Raw genomic sequence first — 25,656 nt, 5'->3', positions numbered from 1 at the left:
CAGCAGGGTAGACACAGGCTTCTCAGGCCTGCAGCTCTGCTCCAGTTTCCACCCTTCTCCTGATCCCAGCGCAAGGCCCTGCCAGGGAGCACCCAGGTCATGCAAATGACCCAGGCCAGGAAATCTGAATGTCGTAGTGTGGTAGCAGACACAGCACCATGGCACCCTCCCCCACCCCGCCCCCCAAAGTAAAATTGACCCCACAGTTTCACGTTAATATGAACAATCTAAAGGAATTTAAAAAAGTAATGTTTCCCTAAAATGTGTTGATTATATTAATAGATTCAGTTTCCTAGTGGATTTAAATGTGATGGGGCTAAAAAGTGTGAGGTTTTCACTGGTTTACTGCTGGAGTTATGGCAACGGAAACAGTAGAATTTCAGCCCGGAACTGACAGTTCTTATCTTCCTAATTAAAATTTATGTTGGTCACTCAAACCCCTATTCTTATTTTTCCAAGATGAAAATATTATGGGCGGAACTTTGAACTGGGGACGTAAAACGGGCTGTAGTGGATTTGCCGCCCGTTATACAGCCGACCTGTAAACGGAAAGGAAAAATCAGGAAGGGTGTAGAACAGGTGGCTGATCCATTGTTGCCCGTTTTACGCCCCTGCCAACGTTAAGTTTCACCCAATTTAACTTCACAATCTTAATATTGCTGTCAGGTCACATCACAAACTGCTGTTACAGGAACCATTTGATTTCTGAATTTTCTTTCCATCATGCAGAACATTGGTTCACTAGGATTGACAATCCAAAATAATCACATTCTTAGAAAGTGCAATAATGTAAAAATGAATGACAATGATAAAAATCAAAATTTGAATCTTTCATGTCTGACTTGGTAAAAAGGTAGACAAGATGAACAAATACAAGTTTTCAACTTTAACAAAAAAACTTTCAACTATAGAAACACAACAGTAAGATCTTGCTGACTAATGTTGGCATTGTTTAGTCAACCCAAGTGTAGATAAATGCTTACGAGCTGGCGATGCAAACTATAGCCATTTGAACTTCTAATGTAACTCAGACACCAAATATTAACCAATGGTATATTCAAACCTTCTCTTACCTGGTTTCCATCAATGGGATAGTCGTGTTTGGTGCCAAATACTTTAGCAACTGAAACAGCCACAGCATATCCCACTATTGCAACAGAAAATGCCGATGCTCCCACTTGAGCAAACAAGTTCACATCTGGTGGCACTGGTGCTATAAATCTGTGTACATGAATGTAAAAAGAAATCACTCAAGTGTTTCTGAACTCAATCTGATAAAAATTCTAGTGTCTGTAACAAAGAAGAACACAAGCAGCATACTTAAAATTGAAGACAAGAATTGTGACTTTAAAAGGATGCAGCAATCTTTTAATTTTATCCTCTTACCCTGTTGGAATGGTTTTAATAATTCCAGCATTATATTTCTGTTCCAAATTAGCACCATAGGAGATCCCTGTAGCTATAATAGTCTGAAACAAGCAAACATTTGCATTTAAAAAATCAACCACATTTACATATTGTTACTCCGCCCTGCATCTTCACTAATCATATTCTAAATGTAACTCATTCTATACCAGGATCTCAAAACTGTGGAACTCCTAATGCCCCTCAGTCTTTCCTTCCTCCTACACCTTCAGACTTAAAAATCATGCCTGACATCACATAACCACAACTTGATGATTTACCTAATCTATTTTACTGTTTTCTTATGGGCCTTGGCCCTTCATGATAGTTTCTTAATAAAGATATGTGGGGCTTAAAAACCTGGATCCTGATGGTTATGCCTAGATTCTGTTCACCAGCCCCCAGCAGAATTTACGTGGTCAGTGGAAGGGCACTTGATTTGACTGAGGCAGTGAGTGTCCGTACCACTATGGGCACACTGAAGGTGGCTACCTGCCTCCCTGTTAATGGAGGTGATACAGAAATTTTAAAAAGTTTACCCAGCTTTGGGGGTCCAATCTACTTCCCAATCTTAGAGCCTTCCCCCCCCAATGGGATTCACTTCCACCCTTCACATCTTAACTGACCCCGCGTATTAGCCTCCAGTGTTACACCATGTCCCCTATGGAGAGGGAAGCAGGATCGCCAGTGTTGGGAGGCCATGCCCCTTCTGATATGGCTGGTTTAGTAAGGGGTTTCACTCCTTAAATTAGGACCCAGCATATCCAGCTCATTTTCCAAGCCATTCCACTGGCTTCTTCCTGGAGTTATGGCAGGAATCCAGCAAAAGAAAATTTGGACACTCCATTTTGCCAAGCTTTTTTCTGTTCTTTGCCATAAGAATCTGCTTACATCTGATAATCAGCAGTCAAGACAACTGAAGGTTCCAAGCCACCTAGTTCTTCATGACTGCTAAGAATCCTGCTCTGTAGTTGATGAAGCAGTGGACAGCAATAACTAGAGCAGCTTGTCCTTCATTGCTCCCTTGAGACTATAGTAGAATGCCCTATTCTAGCATCCCAGTGGGAAATGTCAGTGTATGTGGACCATATTCAGCTGCTTCTGGTGGCAGCTCCAACTATAATGACAACACTTTAAGGCAAATTAAGTGCATTAATGTTTTTGGAATTGTGTGGACACCAAGAGGTGATGTCTCTGGTGAAGGTAGCCACTATGAAGGAGTCAGCCTTGGCTCAGTGGTCGCACACTCACCTCGGCTCAGAAGGTTGTGGGTTCAAGTCCAACTCCAGAGACTCGAACATATAAACTAGGCTGGCACGCTAGTGCAGTACTGAGGGAGTACTGCGCTGTCGAAGGTGCCATCTTTCGGATGAGATGTTAAACAGAGGCCCCATTGGCCCTCTCGGGTGGATGTAAAAGATCCCATGGCACTATTTGAAGAGCGAAGTAGTTCTCCCCAGTATCCTGGCCAACATTTATCCCTCAACCAACATCACTTAAAACAAATAAACAGATTATCTGGTCATTATCTCATTGCTGTTCACAAATGGGCTGCTGCAATTCCTACATAACAATATAGAAACATAGAAGATAGGAGCAGGAGTAGGCCATTCGGCCCCTCGAGCCTGCTCTGCCATTCAATGAGATCATAGCTGATCATCGAAACTCAGTACCCTGTCCCTGCCTTCTCCCCATATCCCTTGATCCCTTTAGCCTCAAGAAATATATCCAACTCCTTCTTGAATATATTTAATGAACTGGCCTCCACCGCCCTCTGTGGCAGAGAATTCCACAGGTTCACCACTCTCTGGGTGAAGAAATTCCTCCTCAGCTCAGTCCTAAATGGCTTACCCCTTATCCTTAGATCATGACCACTGGTTCTGGACTCCCCGGCCATCGGAAACATCCTTCCTGCATCTAGTCTGTCCAGGCCTGACAGAATTTTATAGGTTTCGATGAGATCCCCTCTCAATCTTCTAAACTCCAGTGAGTATAAGCCCAATCGACACAATCTCTCCTCATACGTCATTCCTGCCATCCCAGGTATCAGCCTGGTGAATCTTCGCTGCCCTCCTTCCACGGCAAGAACATCCTTCCTCAGATAAGACGACAAAAACTGCATACAATACTCAAGGTGCGGTCTCACCAAGGCCCTGTACAACTGCAGCAAGACATCCTTGTTCCTGTACTCAAACCCTCTTGTTACGAAGGCCAACATACCATTTGCCTTCTTAACCGCCTGCTGCACCTGCATGCTTATTGACTACACTGCAAAAGTATTTCATTGTCTGTAAAGCGCATTGGGAAAGGTGTGATATAAATGTAAGTTCTTATTTTTCCAGATAGGCAGAAGGCTTAACCGTCATATAGGCAAGTAAATTCTGTCCTTATGGGCCTTGCACAAATAATGGAAAAAATCTTCCAGCCAAAAAGTAAAAGCACGAATTGCAACTTTTAAACAACACTTATGAACAGTCAGCGTTTTATCTATTTGTCTATGTGGTGGAAACTGTCTTGCAAATAAACAAGGTGGATCATCACAACACCACATTGCCCTCAGTAGCAGCAAGTCAGTGAGTGACACACTGAATTCAATCTTGAAAGAACTGGTTTAGAAAATGTAGGAAAATGTCCCAAGGCACTTCATAGGAGATTTTACGACAAAAATATTTGACACAGAGCCACATAGGGGGAAATTAGGGCAGGTGACCAAAGCTTGGTCAAAGAGGTAGGTTTTAAGGAGTGTCTTAAAGGAGGAAAGAGAGGTAGAGAGGGGGAGAGGTTTAGGCAGGGAATTCCAGAGCTTAGGGCCTAGGCAACAGAAGGCATGGCCGCCAATGGTTGAGTGATTATAATCAGGCACGCTCAAGAGGGCAGAATTAGAGGAGCGCAGATATCTCAGGGTTTGTGGGGCTGAAGGAGATTACAGGGATAGGGAGGGTTTTGAAAACAAGGATGAGATTTTTGAAATCAAGGCATTGCTTAACTGGGAGCCAATGTAGGTCAGCAAGCACAGAGGTGATGAGTGAACAGGACTTGGTGCGAATTAGGACACTGGCAGCCGAGTTCTGGATCATCTCAAGTTTACGTAGGGTAGAATGTGGGAGGCAAGCCAGGAGCGTGTTGGAATAGTCAAGTCTAGAGATAACAAAGGCATGGATGAGGGTTTCAACAGCGGATGAGCTGAGGCAAGGGCGGAGATGGGCGATGTTACAGAGGTGGAAATAAGCAGTCTTAGTTATGCTGCGGATAATGTGGTCAGAAGCTCATTTCAGGGTCAAATATGACACCAAGGTTGCGAACAGGGTGGTTCAGCCTCAGACGGAGGTTAGGGAGAGCAATGGAGTCAGTGGCTAGGGAACGGAGTTTGTGACGGGGATCGAAAACAATGGCTTCGGTCTTCCCAATATTTAAATGCAGAAAATTCCTGCTCATCCAGTGCTGGATGTCGGACAAGCAGTCTAAGAATTTAGAGACCATGGAGGGGTTGAGAGAAGTGGTGGTGAGGTAGAGCTGGGTGTCGTCAGCGTACATGTGGAAACTGACGCTGCGTTTTCGGATGATGTCGCCAAGGGGCAACATGTAGATGAGAAACAGGAGGGGGCCAAGGATAGAACTTGGGGGACACCAGAGGTAACAATGTGGGTGCAGGAAGAGAAGCCGTTGCAGGTGATTCTCTGGTTATGATTAGATAGATAAGAATGGAACCAGGCGAGTGCAGTCCCACCCAGCTGGGCGACGGTGGTTAGGCATTGGAGAAGGATGGGGTGGTCAACCATGTCAAAGGCTGCGGACAAGTCAAGAAGGGTGAGGAGGGATAGGTTACCTTTGTCACGGTCACAAAGGATGTAATTTGTGACTTTGATGAGAGCCGTTTCGGTACTGTGGCAAGGGCAGAAACCTGATTGGAGGGATTCAAACATGGAATTGCGGGAAAGATAGGCATGGCTTTGGGAGGTGACAACATGTTCAAGGACTTGAGAGGAAAGGGAGATTGGAGATGGGGGCGGTAGTTTGCAAGGACGGAGGAGTCAAGGGTTGTTTTTTTTTTTTTTTTTTTTTTTTTTTTTTTGAGAGGGGTGATGACGGCAGATTTGTGGGAGAGGAGACAGTAACTGAGGAGAGAGAACTGTTAACAATGTCAGCTAACATGGGAGCCAGGAAAGGAATTTGGGTGGTCAGCAGTTTGGTGGGAATAGGGTCGAGGGAGCAGGAAGTGGGTCTCATGGACAAGATGAGGCCATGAGGGGAGATCGGAGAGAAACTGGTGAAAGATGTGAGTTCAGGGCTAGGCAGAGGAAATTTGGCCCGGTGGGCTAGGGGAAGGAAGGGAAGTGGCAAAGACAACTGAATGGATGGTCTCAATCTTAGAGACAAAGAAGTCCATGAGCTCCTCACACCTGTTGTCAGAGATGAGGGTAGTGGAGACAGGGGAGAGGGGTTTAAGAAGACGGTTAGCAGTGGAGAATAGGAGCCGGGGTTTATTTTTGCATTCCAGAATGATTCTGGAATAGTGAACAATTTTGGCAGACGAGAGCAGGACCCGATAATGCTTTGTGTGGTCCAGACAGATCTGGCGGTGAATGGCTAAACCAGTTGTCCGCCATATCCGTTCAAGTCTGTGTCCCTTGGACTTAAAGGAGCGAAGATGAGAGCCGTACCAGGGGGAATGGCCAGGGTGAGAGAGTATTGGTTTTAATAGGGTCTAGGGCATCAAAGGTGGTGGTGAGGGTGTGGTTGAGCAGATTGGTAACTGCAGAAATGTCATGGTGAATGGAGGGCCAAAGGCTGGACAGTTGGGATTTCATAAGTGCAGTTGTATGAGAGTTAGGAGAGTTTTCTTTCCAGGGGCAGACACAGAAGGAAGTAGGGTTGGGGGTGGGTGGAAGGGGGATGTGGGTGGAGAGCGATACGAGGAAGTTGTCAGAGATGGCCTTATCTTCGATTGACACAATAATTAGGTTACCCAATTAACCCTTCTATAGTTGAATAGTCTGCTGACATTCAAAAATAAAACAGAAATGCTGGAAATACTCAGCAGGTCAGGCAGCATCAGTGGAGAGAGAAACAGAGTTAACGTTTCAGGTCGATGACCCTTCGTCAGAACCCTGCTGACATTCAATTTTGGCTCTATGAATAAGAGGCATGTGGCTGGAGTACCATATAGCTGCCTGTGGCAGTGAAACCAAATATCAGCACCCTCAGGAGAGAAGACCAAAAACTGGAAAGAAAAAAAGGGCTGATGCTCCGCCCTCACCTACGGGGTTGCCTTAAACTACTTCTTAGGTTTCACCACACAATTTACTTACCACAATCACTTCGATAGGTATAGGCACTTTAATCTTATCTTTGAAACGATTGTTGATTTCTTTCACAACTACACACACGACAAAGGTGATCAAGCCAGCAACCAAGTCTGCAATATTGGTTAGTCGAATGTTACGGAATATGTCAACAAGAGTCTACAAAATAAATTTAAAAAAAACAGAAGTTATAACAAATGTTGCCTCTCAGCCAAGGTAGCAGTTTGGACCCTACACCTAGGTTAGGGAAGGGGATATTGACAAAGCTTTCGTACTATGCTAGCTCATCTCAGTTGGTAGCATTCTTGCTCAAGTCAGAAAGTTATGGATTCTAACCCCCTATGGTCTTAAATATATATTTAGTGCAATACTGAGGATGTCCTGCATTGTTGAAAGTGTTGTCTTTCAGATGTTAAACCTAGACCCTATTTGCCCATTCAGCTGGCCATACAATATTCCATGGTGTTTTTTTGAAGAAGAGCAGGGAGGTCTTCTGATGTCCTGGCCAATCTTTGTCTCTTAACCAACATGAACAAAAATAGATACAAACATGACGGGCAGGAAAAGAGCGGATAGTCCATCAAGCCTACCCCACACCATGATGGCTGAACACTCCTTCCCTTCCCCAACACTCTTCCGACACTCCCCCCGCCCCCCCCCCCTCCCCCGCAAACACTCTCCGCACACACACCCCACCCACCCCCCCAGCAGCCATGTAATCTCCCGGGAGAGGGAGTCAGATAGCCTACCAGCAGTCATTGTCAATGTTAATGCGTGAATAGTGGCAAGTTGGGCATGGCATTGGTGGGCTACTGCTAGCCACGGAACTGTATCGTAATGACCGATCAATACCTTACAGGAGTGGAAGGAAGGAATGAAAATTTGAGGAGGAAAATCAAAGAGAAAAAATGAATGCTGTCACAGATGTGTTTTTATTATTCTTCCCAAACCTGTTCATCTCCCTTTTCTGAGAGACCTGAACTGCCCCAATTTGTGCACGCAAGTGTGGATCGCTTGCATTGTGAATGAAATTTAGACATGCAGACTGCACAAGCAAACAGTGCGTCAACTGTTTCAAGCTTATGCTGAACTGAAGAGGCCACAACGGTGCCAGACAGGCCTTCCTATGGCAAATCCACCTCGTTCCCCACAAGGTCTTTTGCTTGTGTGTGGCTGTGGCAGGGTTCAGTGACAAGTATCTCTCATACATGACAACCTAAAAAACTAGCAAAAACTGGCCCAACAGCTTCAAAAGGCTGACACCTTAAGAATGACCTTGATGATGAGCCTTATACAAGAGCGAGGCAGCAGTTAAAAAGCATGGCAACCCCCAATGGCGATAGTTTAAAAGGAGCGGCGGCAGAGAGAGGCAATTACTAGACAAAGAGAGTAAAACTCAAAAAGTGACGTTAGTCAGCAAAAACCGAGGAGTGGCAGAGCCCAATTAGAGCCAAGTGCTTAATTTATTATTTATATTAAGAGGATGATACCCCTTAGAAAGAGGTGGCCATTGGGATAGTGGACGCATTGGTTGTCATCTTCCAAATTTCTATAGATTCTGGAACGATTCCTGCAGATTGGAGGATAGCGAATGTAACCCCGCTATTTAAGGAGGGAAGAGAGAAAACGGGGAACTACAGACCTGTTAGCCTCACATCAGTAGTTGAGAAAATGCTGGAATTTATTATAAAGGATGCAATAACTGGGCACTTAGAAACGAATAGTAAGATTGGGCAGAGTCAACATGGATTTATGAAAGGGAAATCCTGTTTGACAAACCTATTGGAGTTCTTTGAGGATGTAACTGGTGGAGTAGGCAAAGGGGAACCGGTAGATGTGGTGTATCTGGATTTTCAGAAGGCCTTCGATAAGGTCCCACACAAGAGGTTGGTGAACAAAATTAGGGCACATGGAATTGGGGGTAATATACTAGCATGGATTGAGAATTGGTTAACAGACAGAAAACAAAGAGTAGGGATAAACGGGTCTTTTTCAGGATGGCAGGCTGTGACTAGTGGATCGGTGCTTGGGCCCCAGCTATTCACAATCTATATCAATGATTTGGATGAGGGGACTAAATGTAACATTTCCAAATTTGCTGATGATACAAAGCTAGGTGGCAGTGTCAGTTGTGAAGAGGCTTCAAGGGGATCTCGGCAGGCTCAGTGAGTGGGCGAGAACATGGCAGATGGAATATAATGTGGGTAAATGTGAAGTTATCCACTTTGGTAGAAAAAACAGAAAGGCAGAGTATTTCCTAAATGGTGAAAAATTGGGGAATGCAGATGCTCAAAGGGACCTGGGTGTCCTTGTACATGAGTCACTGAAAGTGAATGTGCAGGTGCAGCAAGCCATTAGGAAGGCAAATGGAATGCTGGCCTTCATTACAAGAGGATTTGAGTACAGGGGTAAAGAAGTCTTACTCCAATTATATAGGGCCTTGGTGAGACCACACTGGGAGTATTGTGTACAATTTTGGTCTCCTTACCTAAGGAAGGACATACTTGCCATAGAGGGAGTGCAACAAAGGTTCACGAGATTGATTCCTGGGATGGCAGGACTGTCGTATGAGAAGAGATTGAGTAAACTAGGCCTGTATTCTCTTGAATTCAGAAGAATGGAGAGGGGATCTCATTGAAGCATATAAAATTATTAGAGGGCTTGATAGGGTGGATTCTGGGAGAACGTTTCCCTTGGCTGGGGAGTCTAGAACCAGGGGCCACAGCCTCAGGATAAAGGGTAGGCCACTCAGGACTGAGACGAGAAGAAATTTCTTCACACAGAGGGTGGTGAATCTTTGGAATTCTCTACCTCAGAGGGCTGTGGAGGCTCAGTCATTGGGTATATTCAAAACAGAAGAAGTCGATAGATTTATGCCTAGTAAAGGCATCAAGGGATATGGCAATAGGGCCGGTGAATGGAGTTGAGGCAGAAGATCAGCCATGATCTCATTGAATGGCGGAGCAGGCTCGAAGGGCCGAATGGCCTACTCCTGCTCCTATTTCTTATGTTCTTAGGTAAACAAATAGACCTAACTATTGAGTATGCATAAATATTTAATAAATAAATAATAATTAATCAGAGTAATTAATTACTAATTAATTTGAAATCAAACTAACTCATCAACTAATTAGCTCTAGAAATAAATTACTGCCAACAATAAATAAATAAATGTTAGAAATGGCAGCAGAGGCAATGCGTTGGCACAGCAGTAAGTGGGAGTTTGTGGACACCGAGAAAGTCCCGGATGACTATTCCTGTAGGAAATGTATCTGCCTTGAGACTCAAGAGTCACTGAGCTGGAGTTCAAGTTAGACACTCTAACACAGAAGGGAAGGGAAGGGAAGGAATTGCTGGATAGTTTACTCCAGAGAACAGTCACACCCCAGATAAAAGCACAGGTGCAGGAAGGGGAGTGTGTGACTGTCAGTCAGCAGGGTATGAGGAACCTTCGGGAGGTAGAGAGTGAGGTCCTGTAGGCAGTGGTTCTACCAACAGGTACAAGGTACCTGCTACCTGTGAGGATGAGGATGAAGGCTGCAGGGAGGTTAGCCAGAATGCTAACCACAGCACCGTGGAGCAGGAGAGAAAGCGTAATGTCGTAGTTGTAGGAGATTTGACCATTAGGGGGGATAGATAGTATCCTTTGCAGTCAGGATTGAGAATCCCAAATCCAGATGGGACATTTATAAAGTCAGCCACTTTGCCATTCTATTAAGGAAGTAACTGAGCTCTGTATTGCCACATACTCCACTACATCGACATTAGCAAGAATCAGCAGACCAGTCACTGTAGGCTGGGAGACAGGTGCATGGGGGTCTCATTTTACATTTCTTTCAGTGAGCTCTGATACCGGACTTTTTTTCTATTCTTTTCCTCTGGCCAAATTTGCAATCCCTATTTAATGCATTTATTTTGTTTGGCTTTTGGATAACTGATGCATTCTTTTTTGCACAATGAAAATTGACAGCCTATAAATGGAACAGTGAATTTATATTATTAAAATGTGCAGTATTAGTAGTGTACCTGTTTAATGCGTTTTGCTGTCATGTTGATGCTTTGTGAGTTGTGAATATTATCTTAGTTGTGCATGTGCCCTATTAAAACGGAGTACTCCCCTAATTGACAGACTAGTGCTGGTGGATAGGTGAATAGCCAGTGTGGAGCTGTAAGAAATGCAAAACACCTACTACCTATAGTTATGAAGGATATCAAGCAATACCAGGGGTCTCGGGTGCTGTACTTGCTGTGGTATCAGTGCTTGCATGGTGCTCAGTTCTGAGTCAATGTCCACAGTCATGTGCACAGGGCCACACGATGGCTCAGAACTTCTCAGGACACAAATACAAAATGGCTCAAACTGAGCTACTCCAATGCTTGCCATTACTGGAAGATATATTCTCATGATGCACACTGATCTGTGTAAGCAAAGAATTGTGGTCATCTGTGACTCTGAAATCCCTCAATCATAACTAGATTTTGGAGTTTTGATCCCGATGATGCCATAGTAGTAGTGTGAGCCTCCTACTGTACCAATAGCCTCATAACGAAGGTCCTGATTGCAGCTACTCTGGTGTTGCCATACACTCAATAGCTTACTGCAATGTCAACAACTGTTTTTCCAAGACATCACTCACGTAGAACATGGTAATGCATATCTAGTTGTTGAATTGTGCTGAACTACCCAAACTACCTTTCCTGTGCAAGGAGGTAAGTGCCTCCTCAATACCATCCTGCTACTGTTACAACCTCCATTTGAAAGCATGCCCACTAAGGCCTGTATCTGTGTGCTGGGTCTTCGCCCTGTACCAGCTGACCCCCACCTGCCACAGTGTGTGCATTTGTGCTGGTGCCTGTTTCAACTGGAGGTGATGACAGTTTGTGCTCAGTTATGTGGTGCTACTTAGGTGTTGCTGGTGATGGCCTGATCTATGAAGAGAGCAAATTGAACATGTGGTAACAGTGTTTATACGGTCAGTGACATATTGACATTTTTGGCACATTTTCTGCATGTCGGAGGATTGCCCTTTCCAACAAAAACTGTGCACCTGTCTCTCTCTCTCTGACCACATTCACCAGCACTGTCCAGTCGCCGCACTGAAAATGGCTTCAATCTGGTGCTTTGGACCAGTTTTCAAACATTTGTCCATAAGCAACAGCTAGATTCTTTTTGAAACTCATAGGGAGTCACATGGTTGCTTGGCAGCTTCTTTTTTGCACAAGGCACGATTGACTGCTATTTTTGTTGTTGTTGTGGCTTATGAATTTATATTTCTCACAGTCACCACTTAGTAGTCTCGTTATGGCAATTTTGTTTGGTTTTACGCATGTCTTTTATGAAATGAGGAATGGAACATCAGACTGCTAATTAGTTCCAATTACCTTAAATATGCTTGTAATCAAAATGTTGTTATAAAAAAGGGTGATGGTTGCAATTTGAATAGTTTGAAAAGGAGATTATCTTCTGACTCCTATATCATAACTAATTTACTTAGAGAAAAGCAGACTGCAGTAACCATACCTCTCAAATAACAACAACTTTTTACAGTCACAATTTAAATTGATATTGTAGTCTTAATATTCAAAACTGCTTTACATAAAACAGGACTTTGTTCTTAACAAGCACAAGAAAGTACTCACATATATGACGGAAAGGATTCCAATGTAACTGTGTGTCGGGACACTTAAAACTATTTTCAATTGGGAGACAAAGACATGAAATGCAGCAGCTGTTGTAAATCCTCCCACTAATGGGACGGAGAGGTACCGAACAATGAAGCCAACTTGAAGAATCCCAAGCACAAGCTAAAATTTGAAGAAAACAGCTGTTACCACCATGAACAATTTAAGTCATTATTATATGTTGTAATTATTGAGGAAGTAGAAATAGCAACACAATGTAAAGTGTTTTACCTGAATTATGCCAGCAAGAACAGTGATTGAGGATGCAATTATGACTCTCTGGTTATCTCTGGCAATAGTATCCACAACTGTAATATTGAGTTCTGTCATGTTGCTTGAAATCAGGAAATTTTCATCAGGTGCCATTGATAGAATCACAGCCCCGATCATCAAACTGGTAATTGGAAAAGGTCCTATGTAAAGTCAAGCAAATAAATGTATCCATGTCAGGATCAGAACACAACAATTACAGATACAACGGGATATGATACAACGGGAGCTTTCGAATAGGAACATTCCTAGAATATGCAAACCAGTTCCCTTTTACCCATATAAATTTTCACTCCTTCCCTCTTGGAGGTGCTAGTTCATGCTGGAGTAAGGTTCCACACATGCCACGTGCCCTCCGGTACCTTATCCACGTTGCCATTCTTCATACATGAACCTATCTAGATGGCGAGAATACGCATGGGGGCCTCACAATTGAGCGCCATCCTATCCTCATCCCAATGTTCGCATTTCAGTTTCTATTCTTGTGCAGAAAATGTTATTACCGGGTATGTGTATTGATTTGATTGACAATATTTTTTGGAAGTGCACAAACACTCATGTAATTAATCTAACTCTAAAAGTTGGCTTGTATTAGGTGTGGACTAATTCTGATTGGGTATAAAACTGACCTACTGAGACTGGGTAAAATTCAAAATACTTCTGCTAATCCAATAAAAGTTCAGTTGTAGTACTGCTTAGAGTATCTTTAAAGCAGAAGGCATAGGTTATACCTATAAAGCAGCAGCTTTAGATCAAACATTCTCATTAATAACTTCCCAAATACATCAGCAAACATAGGAAACATTTACATCTTTATTTGCAACACACCCATACTAGAGGCATGAACAACAATAAAAAGAGTTCAAAGACTCAAAGTGTACTCACCCACAGCTAAATGTCTTGAAGTTCCCAAGAAGAAATAGGGCAGAATGGGGAAAAAAGCCGAGTAGAGACCAAAGCCAACAGGGACTTCAGCCAACAGAGCAAATGCCAGACCTAAAGTTAAAAAAATACATGAGATATTTGCTATAATACTAGCTTTTATCATAGCAATCTCACAGAAAGCGACAAAATAGTTCTGATCAAGAACTCGTCTCTTTGAGAGCTGAGGTTTGAGGTCCGCTCCTGCTTAATGACATTTCTGACTGGATCAGTGAAAAAGTTTGTTATGGCGAGTTGTAGTAACATCTTGTAATAAGATGTGACTCCTGGACGGGTAAAAGTCCAGAGAAATACATACACCTCATATTTAGTTTATTTCTTTATGACTATTTCACAGCAAAAGGTTAACATCTGTTTTACTATTCTCTCCTTTAATTAGAAAATTTTAGTTCTTGGTATAACCAATGAAAAAAAACATGTAACATGTGACCATGGAGCATGGCAGAAGACAATTTTCTTCCCAAATTAATAATTTGTTGTTGCCAAGCTGCCACATCAGTGAATCCACCAGATACCATGTTTACAGGTCTGACGCAGCTTGGAACCAACATTCTCTCCAGAAGTAAAAATGATGAATTTCTAGCCTAGTTTTTCCAATTGCCACTATTATAATAAAAACAGAAAGTGCTGGAAATACTCAGCAGGTCAGGCAGCATCTGTAAAGAGAGAAACAGAGTTAACGTTTCAAGTCAATTACCTTTCATCAGAACTGGCCAAAGTTAGAGATGCAACAGGTTTTAAGCAAGTATAGAGCAGGGAAAGGAAAGAACAAAAAAATAGGGTGGAAAGCAGGAGAGATTCAATGACAAAAGGGATGATGGTGCAAGGTAAAACAGGGTGGTAATGGGACAATTAAAGAGACAAAAGATGGGTCTAGACGAACTGTAAGTGGCAACAGCAGAACCATTACCAGGACCTGCTGTCCAAAAAAATGGGCATGATGTGGAGATGCCGGTGTTGGACTGGGATGGACAAATGTAGGAAGTCACACAACACCAGGTTATAGTCCAACAGCTTTATTTGAAATCACAAGCTTTCGGAGCGCTGCTCCTTCGTCAGGTGAAGTGAAGAGAAGCATACAGGCACAGCATATATAGTCAGAGAAAACTGCCAGATGATTACAGGTAATCTTTAACTGCCCTTTATCACACCTCGGCAGAGAGATAATCACAGCAATCAAAGGTGTGAATGGTGTCCAAACAGGTCAGTCAGGAAAACATTACATCAAAGAATAATGAGGTGGGGTCACAAGGGGTCAAATGTTGCAGATGCTGGGGTCTGTATGAAAAACAGAAAAAAAAACTTTGCTGGAAATCACAGCAGGTCCGGCTGCATCTGTGCAGAGAGAACAAGCTAACGACGACTCGAGTCTGGATGACTCTACGTCAGGTGGGGTTACATGTAGCGTGACATGAACCCAAGATCCCAGTTGAGGCCGTCCTCATGAGTGCGGAACTTGGCTATCAGTTTCTGCTCGACGATTTTGCGTTGTCGTGTGTCTCAAAGGCCGCCTTGGAGAATGCTTACCCGAAGATCGGAGGCTGAATGTCCTTAAGTGTTCCCCGACTGGGAGGGAACACTCCTGCCTGGCGATTGTTGTGTGGTGTCCGTTCATCCGTTGTCGCAGTGTCTGCATGGTCTCGCTGATGTACCATGCTCCGGTGCATCCTTTCCTGCAACGTATGAGGTAGACAACGTTAGCCGAGTCACATGAGTATGTACCATGTACCTGGTGGGTGGTGTCCTCATGTGTGATGATGGTATCTATGATGATGATCTGGCATGTCTTGCAGAGGTTGCCGTGGCAGGGTTGTGTGGTGGCGTGGTCGCTGTTCTCCTGAAAGCTGGGTAATTTGCTGCGAACGATGGTCTGTTTGAGGGCGAGTAGTGGAGGCGTGGGGATGGCCTTAGCGAGGTGTTCGTTGTCGTCGATGACATGTTGAAGGCTGCGGAGAACATGGCGTAGTTTCTCCGCTCCGGGGAAGTACTGGACGACGAAGGGTAGTCTGTTGGTTGTGTCCCGTGTTTGTCTTCCGAGGAGGTCTATGCAATTTTTCGCTGTGGCCTGTTGGAACCGTCGATCGACAAGTTCAGCCTCCGATCTTCGGGTAAGCATTCTCTAAGGCGGCCTTCGAGACACATGACAACGCAAAATCGTCGAGCAGAAACTGATAGCCAAGTTCCGCACTCATGAGGACGGCCTCAACCGGGATCTTGGGTTCATGTCACGCTACATGTAACCCCACGCTACATGTAACCCCACCTGACGTAGAGTCATCCAGACTCGAGTCGTCGTTGGCTTGTTCTCTCTGCACTGATGTGGCCGGACCTGCTGTGATTTCCAGCAAAGTTTTTTTTTGTTTTTCATACAGACCCCAGCATCTGCAACATTTGACCCCTTGTGACCCCACCTCATTATTCTTTGATGTAATGTTTTCCTGACTGACCTGTTTGGACACCATTCACACATTTGATTGCTGTGATTATCTCTCTGCCGAGGTGTGATAAAGGGCAGTTAGAAAGATTACCTGTAATCATCTGGCAGTTTTCTCTGACTATATATGCTGTGCCTGTATGCTTCTCTTCACTTCACCTGACGAAGGAGCAGCGCTCCGAAAGCTTGTGATTTCAAATAAAGCTGTTGGACTATAACCTGGTGTTGTGTGACTTCCTACAAAAAAATGGGAGCAGTGGTTATGATCTGAAACTGTTGAACTCAACTTTAAGTCCGGAAGGCTGTAAAAAGTGCCTCATGGAAAGAGGAGGTGCTGTTCCTCAAGCTTCCATTGAGCTTCATTGGAACAGTGTAGGAGCCGAGGACGGAGTCGAAGTAGGACGAAGAATTAAAATGGCAAGCGACCGGAAGGTCAGGATCACGCTTGCGGACTGAACGGAGGTATTCAGCAAAGCGATCACCCAATCTGCTTTTGGTCTCCCCATGACTGAAAGGTGTTTAGCAAATCGATCACCCAATCTGCGTTTGGTCTCCCCAATGTAGGAGATCGCATTGTGGGCAGCAAATACAGTATACTAAATTGAAAGTACAACAAGTAAATTGCTGTTTCACCTAGAAGGAATATTTGGGGCCCTGGACAGTGGGAATCCCAGTTTGGTGTAAAAATAAAACAAAAAAAGGTAACTCAACCGTGGCTAACAAGGGAAATTAGGAATAGCATAAGATCCAAGGAGGGGACATATAAATTGGCCAGAAAAAGCAGTAAACCTGAGGATTGGGAGCAGTTTAGGATTCAACAAAGGAGGACAAAGGGATTAATTAAGAAGGGGAAAATAGAATATGAGAGTAAGCTTTCAGGGAACATAAAAACTGACTTTAAAAGCTTTTATAGATATGCGAAGAGAAAAAGATTGGTGAAGTCAAGCGTAGGTCCCTTGCAGTCAGAATCAGGGGAATTTATAATGGGGAACAAAGAAATGGCAGACCAATTAAATACATACTTTGGTTCTGTCTTCACAAAGGAGGACACAAATAACCTCCCAGAGATGTCGGGGAACATAGGGTCTAATGAGAGGGAGGAACTGAAAGAAAATCAGTATTTGTAGGGAAATGGCGTTGGGGAAATTGATGGGATTGAAGGCCGATAAATCCCCAAGGCCTGATAATCTACATCCTAGGGTACTTAAGGAAGTGGTCCTAGAAATAGTAGATGCATTGCTGGTCATCTTCCAAAATTCTATAGACTCTGGAACAGTACCCATGGATTGGAGGGTAGCTAATGTTACCCCACTATTCAAAAAAGGTGGTAGAGAGAAAACGGGGAATTATAGACCAGTAAGCCTGACATCGGTAGTGGGGAAAATGCTAGAGTCCATTATAAAAGATGTAATAGCAGAGCACTTGGAAAACAGTGACAGGATCGGACAAAGTCAACATGGATTTACAAAAGGTAAATCGTGCTTGACTAATCTACTGGAGGTTTTTGAGGATGTAACTGGTAAAATAGATAAGGGAGAACCAGTGGTTGTGGTGCATTTGGACTTTCAGAAGGCTTTCGATAAGGTCCCGCATAAGAGATTAGCGTGTAAAGTTAAGGCACATGGGATTGGGGGCAAGGTATTGACTTGGATAGAGAACTGGTTGGCAGAGAGAAAGCAAAGAGTTGGAATAAACGGCTCTTTTTCCGAGTGGCAGGCAGTGACTAGTGGGATACCGCAGGGATCGGTCCTAGGACCCCAGCTATTCACAATATATATTAATGATCTAGACGAGGGAACTAGATGTAATATCTCCAAGTTTGCAGATGACACAAAGCTGTGTGGGCGTGTGTGCTGTGAGGAGGATGCCGAGAAACTCCAGTATGATTTGGACAGGTTGGGTGATTGGGCAGAAGCATGGCAGATGCAATATAACGTGGATAAATGCGAGGTTATCCACTTTGGTGTCAAAAACAGGAGGGCAGATTATTATCTGAATGGCAATAGATTGGGAGAAGGGGAAGTACAACGAGACCTGGGTGACCTTGTGCACCAGTCGCTGAAGGTAAGCAGCCAGGTGCAGCAGGCAGTTAAGAAGGCAAATGGCATGTTGGCCTTTGTAGCGAGAGGGTTCGAGTACAGGAACAAGGATGTCCTTGCTGCAGTTGTACAGGGCCTTGGCGAGACCACACCTTGAATATTGTGTGCAGTTTTGGTCGCCTTATCTTAGGAAGGATGTTCTTACCATGGAGGGAGTGCAGCGGGGTGCAGCGAAGATTCACCAGGCTGATACCTGGGATGGCAGGAATGACGTATGAGGAGAGATTGGGTCGATTGGGCTTATACTCGCTGGAGTTTAGAAGAATGAGGGGATCTCATTGAAACTTATAAAATTCTAAACAGGATTAGACAGACTAGATGCAGGAAGGATGTTCCCGATGGCCGGGGAGTCCAGAACCAGGGGTCACAGTCTAAGGATAAGGGGTAAGCCATTTAGGACAGAGATGAGGAGGAATTTCTTCACCCAGAGAGTGGTGAACCTGTGGAATTCTCTACCACAGAAGGCAGTAGAGGCCAATTCATTAAATATATTCAAGAAGGAGTTAGATATATTTCTTAAGGCTAAAGGGATCAAGGGATTATGGGGAGAAAGCAGGGACAGGGTACTGAATTTGGATGATCAGCCATGATCTCACTGAATGGCGGAGCAGGCTCGAGGGGCCGAATGGCCTACTCCTGCTCCTACCTTCGATGTTTCTATGAATGGAGGAGATGAAAGGGCAGGCATTGCATGTGCTGCGCTTGCACGGGAAGGTGCCGTGGGAGGGGGAGGGGGTGTTGGGGGAGATTGAAGAGTGGACCAGGGAACGAAGTAGAGGTCTTTGCTGAGGACGGATCATTGGGCATCAGAGGGGGGAATGTTAGAGGGGATAGTGAAAACATGGCAAAGGGTGAGATTGGAAGGAGGGATGTGGCCAGAGGAAAGTGAAGGGGAAGAAGCATCTGGAGAGGCGTTGCTCAAATATTACTGGTTTACTTTCTCTTCCTTTTATTTTATGACTGCAAACATCATTCTCCATCTGAGAATTCTCACAGAAGACCGGATTCCAGTTTCTGCAAATGCAGCCCTGCAACCAACAGCTGCTCAGGAGCAACCTATGGTAAGTAATCTCTAATCCTCTATCCTCAACATGGGGAAGCAGGTTGCCTCCATTCAGTATCTCCTGTGATGCTACTAGAAGCTGCATTACCTTCGAGTTGCATACCTTTTTTGGACCAGATACTTCATGGAGAAAGACTGGTTTGATCTTAATGCAGTATATAAGCTATTCAAACACCAAAATAGGTCCTCAAATTTGAACCCACTTTATTCAGATCCTTTTGTTAACGAGGAAGACTTGGGCCTGTGATTCAGACCATAAAGTCAACTAGTTCTCTAAGTTTTTTAAACTCAAGAGGTCTGTTAAACATATTTCCTCTGCCACACTTCATGCCACCATTTTAAGAAGTAAAAAGTGCATAAAATACTACAAGGAGTCAGAAGTGTCATAGAGGCACAGAAGGAGGCCATTCGGTCCATCAAGTCCGTGCCGGCTCTCTGTAGAGCAATCCAGTCAGTCCCATTCCCCCGCTCTGTCCCCGTAGCCCTGCAAGTTTATTTCCCTCAAGTGCCTATCCAGTCTACCCTTGAAAACATTGAGTTTCTCCGCTTCCACCACTTCCATCGGCAGCGAGTTCCAGGTCATCACCACTTCATAAGAATGTTTTTCCTCACATCCCCCCTGTATCTCTTGCCCAAAACATTAAATCTGTGTTCCCTAGTCCTTGTACCATCAACTAGTGAGAACAGCCTTTCCCCATCTAGCCTATCCAAACCTGTCATAATCTTGTACACCTCTATCAAATCACCCCTCAACCTCCTTTGCGCTAATGAAAACAAATCCAGCTTCTCCAACCTATCCTTGTAGCTAAGATCCTCCATCCCCGGAACCATTCTGGTAAATCTACTCTGCACCCTCTCGAGGGCTTTCACATCCTTCCTAAAATGTGGCGACCAGAATTGAACGCAATACTCCAGTTGTGGCCTAACCAGCTCTTTATAAAAGGTTCAGCATAACTTCTCTACTTTTGTACTCAATACCTCTATTTATGAAGCCCAAGATCCCATATGTGTGGTGTATGTGCCTTTAAGAGCCCGTGTACTGTAATGCCGGTAGTGGCCACTCGGGCTATATAAGCCTGTATAGCGTCTTGTATCTTTTAGTTCACCTCCAGACTTTGTTCAGTAAACACCTGTTAAACCAACTCCTGCATTCCGTGTCTCCATTAACACACGGATACAACAGTGGCGACGAATTGGAAACAGACTTACCTGCAATTCGGCAGCACCTCAAGGAGATCGATTCCTCAGACAAAAGTCGAAGAAGAAAAAAAAAGGAAAAAAAACTGTGGTTTCACCAGCTAGCCGGGCTGGTGGCAGGTACTGCAATAATCCTTCCTGGGCGGTGGGCTGGGGCTCGATCGGCTGGCTCTGCAGCGGGGCCGAGCAGCGAAGGCGGAGGCAAACAGAGACGGAGGGTGGAGCACTCGGGAGACGGCCAGCGCTGCAAAGCAGGTCGGCGTTTGGACCAAGCAGAGGGAGGGAAAAGTCCCAGAGAGTCCGACGGGAACGAGTCTCCAACTATTAAAAATATCTGTATAAATAAAAACCGCGGAGAACAGCGTTGTCAGCAGCGGCAGCGGCGGGATAGCGCGGGAGGCGCCATTTTTTTTCTCGGCAGGGAAGAAAGGAAAGTGCGGGAGGCGCCATTTTTTTTTCAGGATGCCTAAGACTGGCAATATTACTGCTTTCGATAGTGATGTAGAGGATTGGACCACATATGTGGAAAGAGTGGAGGTATATTGCACAGCGAATGAAATAGAGGATGATAAAAAGGCATCGGTACTTCTAAATCTAATGGGCGCAAGGTCATACGGGCTGTTACGAAACTTAATCACTCCAGCCAAACCGATGGACAAGAATTTTAAGGAGATTGTTGATACCCTACAGGAGCACTTAAACCCAACACCGCTGCTGATAGCGGAATGATTCAAATTCTTCAGGAGGAATTAGCACAAGAATGAAAGTAACGCTGATTACCTCACCGAATTAAGGAAGCTGTCAAAGCACTGCCAATTCGGGGCAGGACTGGCAGATTCTCTTCGAGACAAATTCGTCTGCGGTCTCCTAAGTGAAGGAACACAGAAAAGGCTACTTTCTGAGAAAGATTTAACACTGGACAAGGCTTTCAGTGTAGCTGTATCATACGAAGCAGCAGCAAGAGGAGCTGCAGAGATACAGCAAAAGCCACAGGACTTCGGCACCCATGAAATGACACAGGGTTTCGAGAGATGTTATCGCTGCGGCAGATCCACCCATGACCAGAGGGACTGCTGGTTCAAGGACAAAGCATGCAGGCAATGCGGAAAGATGGGACACATTGCACGTGTATGCCGATCTGGAAACAAAAAATCCACTGACAGAAAAAAAATCAATAAGGAAAAGTACAGAAAGGTACAAATGATGACGGACAGTAGCTCCGAAGACCAGAGGAGCGATAGCGACTCCGGAAACAAGAGACTAAGCTGTCTCAAATTACATAATGTAATTGCCAAAGAAGATTACCAGACCATTTGGGTTACCCTCACGATAGCGGGGTCCCCAGTTAAAATGGAGCTAGATACAGGATCAGCTCTGACCGTCATAAGTCGACGGGATTACGAGCGGCTATTTCCGCATATACCTTTGAAAGACACATCCATTATCTTGAAAACATATACGGGGCAGAAAGTATACCCCAGAGGGAGAATAAGGGTGCCTGTTGTATACAACGGCAAGGAAATACAGAAGTTGTATTTATACGTTCTGCAAGATGGTGGTCCACCGCTGTTGGGACGCGAATGGATCAGGAAGATACGTTTAGACTGGCACTCCATTCAGGCACTGGCGGTGACCAGTAAGAAAAAAAATGACGACGACGTCATGCCTGAACGATTAAAAGACATCTTGGCCAATGCCAAAGAAGTGTTTCAACAGGAACTAGGAACCTTGAAAGGCGTCACCGCCTCAATAAAATTGGAAGATGCGGCAATTCCCAAGTTTTTTAAGGCAAGGCCGGTGCCATACGCAATTCATCCAGCAGTCGAGGCAGAGCTGGAGAATTTGGAAAAGGCAGGCGTGTTATCCAAGATAGATTGGAGCGAGTGGGCAACACCCATCGTCCCGGTCATGAAGAAAACGTTGAATAAAGATAAATCTGAAGAACAGAGAAAAATTCGCATCTGTGGGGACTTCAAGGTGACTGTAAACCCGGTCCTTCACACGGTACAGTATCCTCTTCCGAGGATAGAAGATATTTTCGCCTCACTATCCGGAGGGAAACGTTTCACCAAAATTGACTTGGCACAGGCATATCTACAGATGGAGGTTGAGGAGGCCTCTAAAAAGTATCTCACGATAAACACACATAAAGGCCTGTACCAGTACAATCGACTGGTTTTCGGAGTAGCATCAGCTCCAGCTATCTGGCAAAGAGCTATGGAGCAAGTCCTGCAAGGGATTCCGGGGACTCAATGCTACCTAGACGACATCCTTCTAACAGGAGAAAACGACAACGAGCACCTTGCCAATTTGGAGCAGGTGCTCACTAGGTTGAGAGAACAGGGCCTACGAGCAAATCGCCCCAAGTGCGAATTTTTCCAGAAACAAATATCATATTGTGGCCACATAATTAACGAAGAAGGGTTGCATAAGTCACCTGAAAAAATTGAAGCGGTCATAAAAGCCCCAGCACCTGAAAATGTCTCACAATTAAGGTCGTTCCTGGGATTGATAAATTACTATCATAAATTTTTACCGAACTTGTCAACTGTTCTGCACCCTCTTAACGAACTGCTACAAACGAGAGTAATTTGGAAATGGAGCGAAGACTGTAAACGTGCCTTCCATAAATGCAAAGGCTTGATCACGTCCAAGGAAGTTTTGGCTCATTACAACCCATCACTGCCAATCAGACTGGCGTGCGATGCATCCCCTTACGGCGTAGGAGCGGTATTATCGCATAGATTCCCTGATGGCTCGGAGCGGCCGATAGCTTTTGCGTCACACTCATTGAACTCAGTTGAGCGTAACTATGCCCAGATCAACAGGGAAGCACTCAGCCTGATATGGGGAGTGAAGAAATTCAACCATTACCTACACGGACAAAAATTTACCTTGTTGACTGACCATCAACCCCTCGTCTCCATATTCAACCCTAAAAAGGGCGTTCCCATTATGACAGCACAAAGACTACAGAGGTGGTCCCTTTTCCTAGGGGCACACCAATATGACATAGAATACAAAGGATCAAAACAGCATGGAAATGCTGACGGTTTATCGCGCCTACCGTTGCCAACGGTAGAAGAGGCACCTACAGTGGACATGTTCCACTCAACCATAGTGGAATGTCTACCAGTAACAAATTCTACCATTGAAAAGGAAACGAGAAATGACCCGACTCTCTCACGAGTCTACGATTTAACGGTGAAGGGATGGCCAGCACATGGCGAACCACTGTTGCCAGCATTCTCGCAAAGAAGAGAACAGCTGTCAGTGTGCCGAGGAACCTTGATGTGTGGATCCAGAGTGGTGATTCCACCCAAACTCCAGGATAAAGTGCTAAAGGAGCTTCACGAGGGGCATCTGGGTGGAGTGAAAATGAAGAACCTAGCCAGAGCGTTTGTGTGGTGGCCAGGTATCGATGGAGACATCGAAGAAATGACCAAGGGCTGTCTAGGATGCCAGAAGGTCCAAAACGCCCCACCACAAGCCCCTCTACATCCATGGGAGTGGCCCTCATCTCCATGGCAAAGGGTACACATCGACTTTGCTGGTCCATTTATGGACTCAATGTTCTTAATCGCGGTTGATGCACACTCCAAGTGGCCGGAGGTAATAAAGATGTCCTCCACCACCACGGAAAAAACCATCACAGTATTAAGGACCATATTTGCCAGGAATGGGCAGCTTGAACAGATCTGTTCTGATAATGGACCGCAATTTGTGTCCGAAGGATTCAGGAAGTTCTTAAAAAACAATGGGGTTAAGCACTACACGTCCGCCCCATACCATCCCGCCACCAATGGATTGGCTGAAAGGTTTGTCCAGACCTTCAAGAAGGCCATAAAGGCCAGGGGTAATGAAGACATAAAAATACAGCATAAGGTAGATAACTTCTTGCTTGCATGCAGGAATGCAACACATGTGGTTACAAACCAAACTCCCACCATGATGTTTTTCAATAGAAGACTAAGATGCCGGCTGGATTTGATCAAGCCAAACATCAGAAGGGACGTGGAGAACCGGCAATTTCAAGGCACGAATGAAAGGCCAACTAGAACCTTCCAGATAGGTCAACAAGTTTTGGCCCGGGACTACCGTACCGAGAAATGGCAGCCTGGAACTATTTGCACACGACTAGGACCGCTGATGTATACCGTGGACATTGGAGAAAGCATAATAAGGCGCCATGCTGACCAGATCATAGAATCATCCGAAAAGGGACAACCTACACCACAACTCTATACGCCTAATGATGAAGCAGAGATACCCATAGTATCTACCTCCGATCCGGTGATACTGGAACCAGATGAACCCGACACTGGCAATCAAGCCGAATCGACCTTGCCAAAAGAACCTACTACACCACCGAAAACTACTACACCACCGAGGCGTTATCCGGACCGAGTCAGGAAGCCTCCAGAGAGGCTAACTTATAATTGATTAACTGCCGCAAATGTGTAGATTATTGTTCTTGTAAACATGTCAATTAATGATTACTTAAAAATGTTATGTACTGGTTGTCTAGAAGGGGGGGAATTGTGGTGTATGTGCCTTTAAGAGCCCCTGTGTACTGTAATGCCGGTAGTGGCCACTTGGGCTATATAAGCCTGTATAGTGTCTTGTATCTTTTAGTTCACCTCCAGACTTTGTTCAGTAAACACCTGTTAAACCAACTCCTGCATTCCGTGTCTCCATTAACACACGGATACAACAATATGCTTTGTTAACCACTCTCTCAATATATCCTGCCACCTTCAGGGACCTATACACATTAACTCCCAGGACCCTCTGTCCCTGCACACTCTTTAAAACTGTGCCATTAAGCGTATATTGCCTCTCCCTGTTCCTTCTGCCAAAATGCATCACCTCACACTTCTCTGTATTAAATTCCATCTGCCACTTGTCTGCCCATTCTGCTAGCCTTTTTATGTCCTGTTGCAGTCGATTGGCATCATCCTCACTGTTTGCCACACCTCCAAGTTTGGTATCATCGGCAAATTTAGAAATTCTACTGTATTCCAATATCCAGGTCATTTATATATATCAAAAAAGCAGTGGCCCTAGCACTGACCCTTGGGGAACACCACTGTCTACCATCCTCCAGTCTGAAAAACAGCCATTCACCACAACTCGCTGTTTTCTATCCTTAAGTCAATTCCTTATCCAAGCTGCCACTGACACACCTATTCCATGAGCCTCAATTTTGTTATCAGCCTTCTATGTGGTACTTTGTCAAATGCCTTCTTAAAATCCATGTAG

General features: G+C 44.7%; 1 protein-coding gene across 1 annotated transcript in view; it reads right to left on the bottom strand.

The window, feature by feature from the left end:
- The window catches only part of slc26a4 (solute carrier family 26 member 4), a 61,990-nt gene that overhangs the window by 28,643 nt on the left and 7,691 nt on the right, over window positions 1–25,656 (bottom strand). Inside the window, exons 4-9 of the mRNA XM_086010238.1 lie at window positions 13,545–13,655; window positions 12,621–12,802; window positions 12,348–12,512; window positions 6,714–6,866; window positions 1,387–1,469; window positions 1,074–1,221 (exon numbers count right to left, since the gene is read on the bottom strand). Of these exons, the coding sequence (XP_085866364.1) occupies window positions 1,074–1,221; window positions 1,387–1,469; window positions 6,714–6,866; window positions 12,348–12,512; window positions 12,621–12,802; window positions 13,545–13,655 (842 nt within the window). The remainder of the gene's footprint in view (window positions 1–1,073; window positions 1,222–1,386; window positions 1,470–6,713; window positions 6,867–12,347; window positions 12,513–12,620; window positions 12,803–13,544; window positions 13,656–25,656) is intronic.

The sequence above is a fragment of the Somniosus microcephalus genome, chromosome 17, assembly GCF_052327205.1.
Source record: "Somniosus microcephalus isolate GS21.2 chromosome 17, FLI_Smic_1.0, whole genome shotgun sequence".
Lineage (NCBI taxonomy): Eukaryota > Metazoa > Chordata > Chondrichthyes > Squaliformes > Somniosidae > Somniosus > Somniosus microcephalus.
This window is presented reverse-complemented; position numbering and strand designations above follow the sequence as displayed.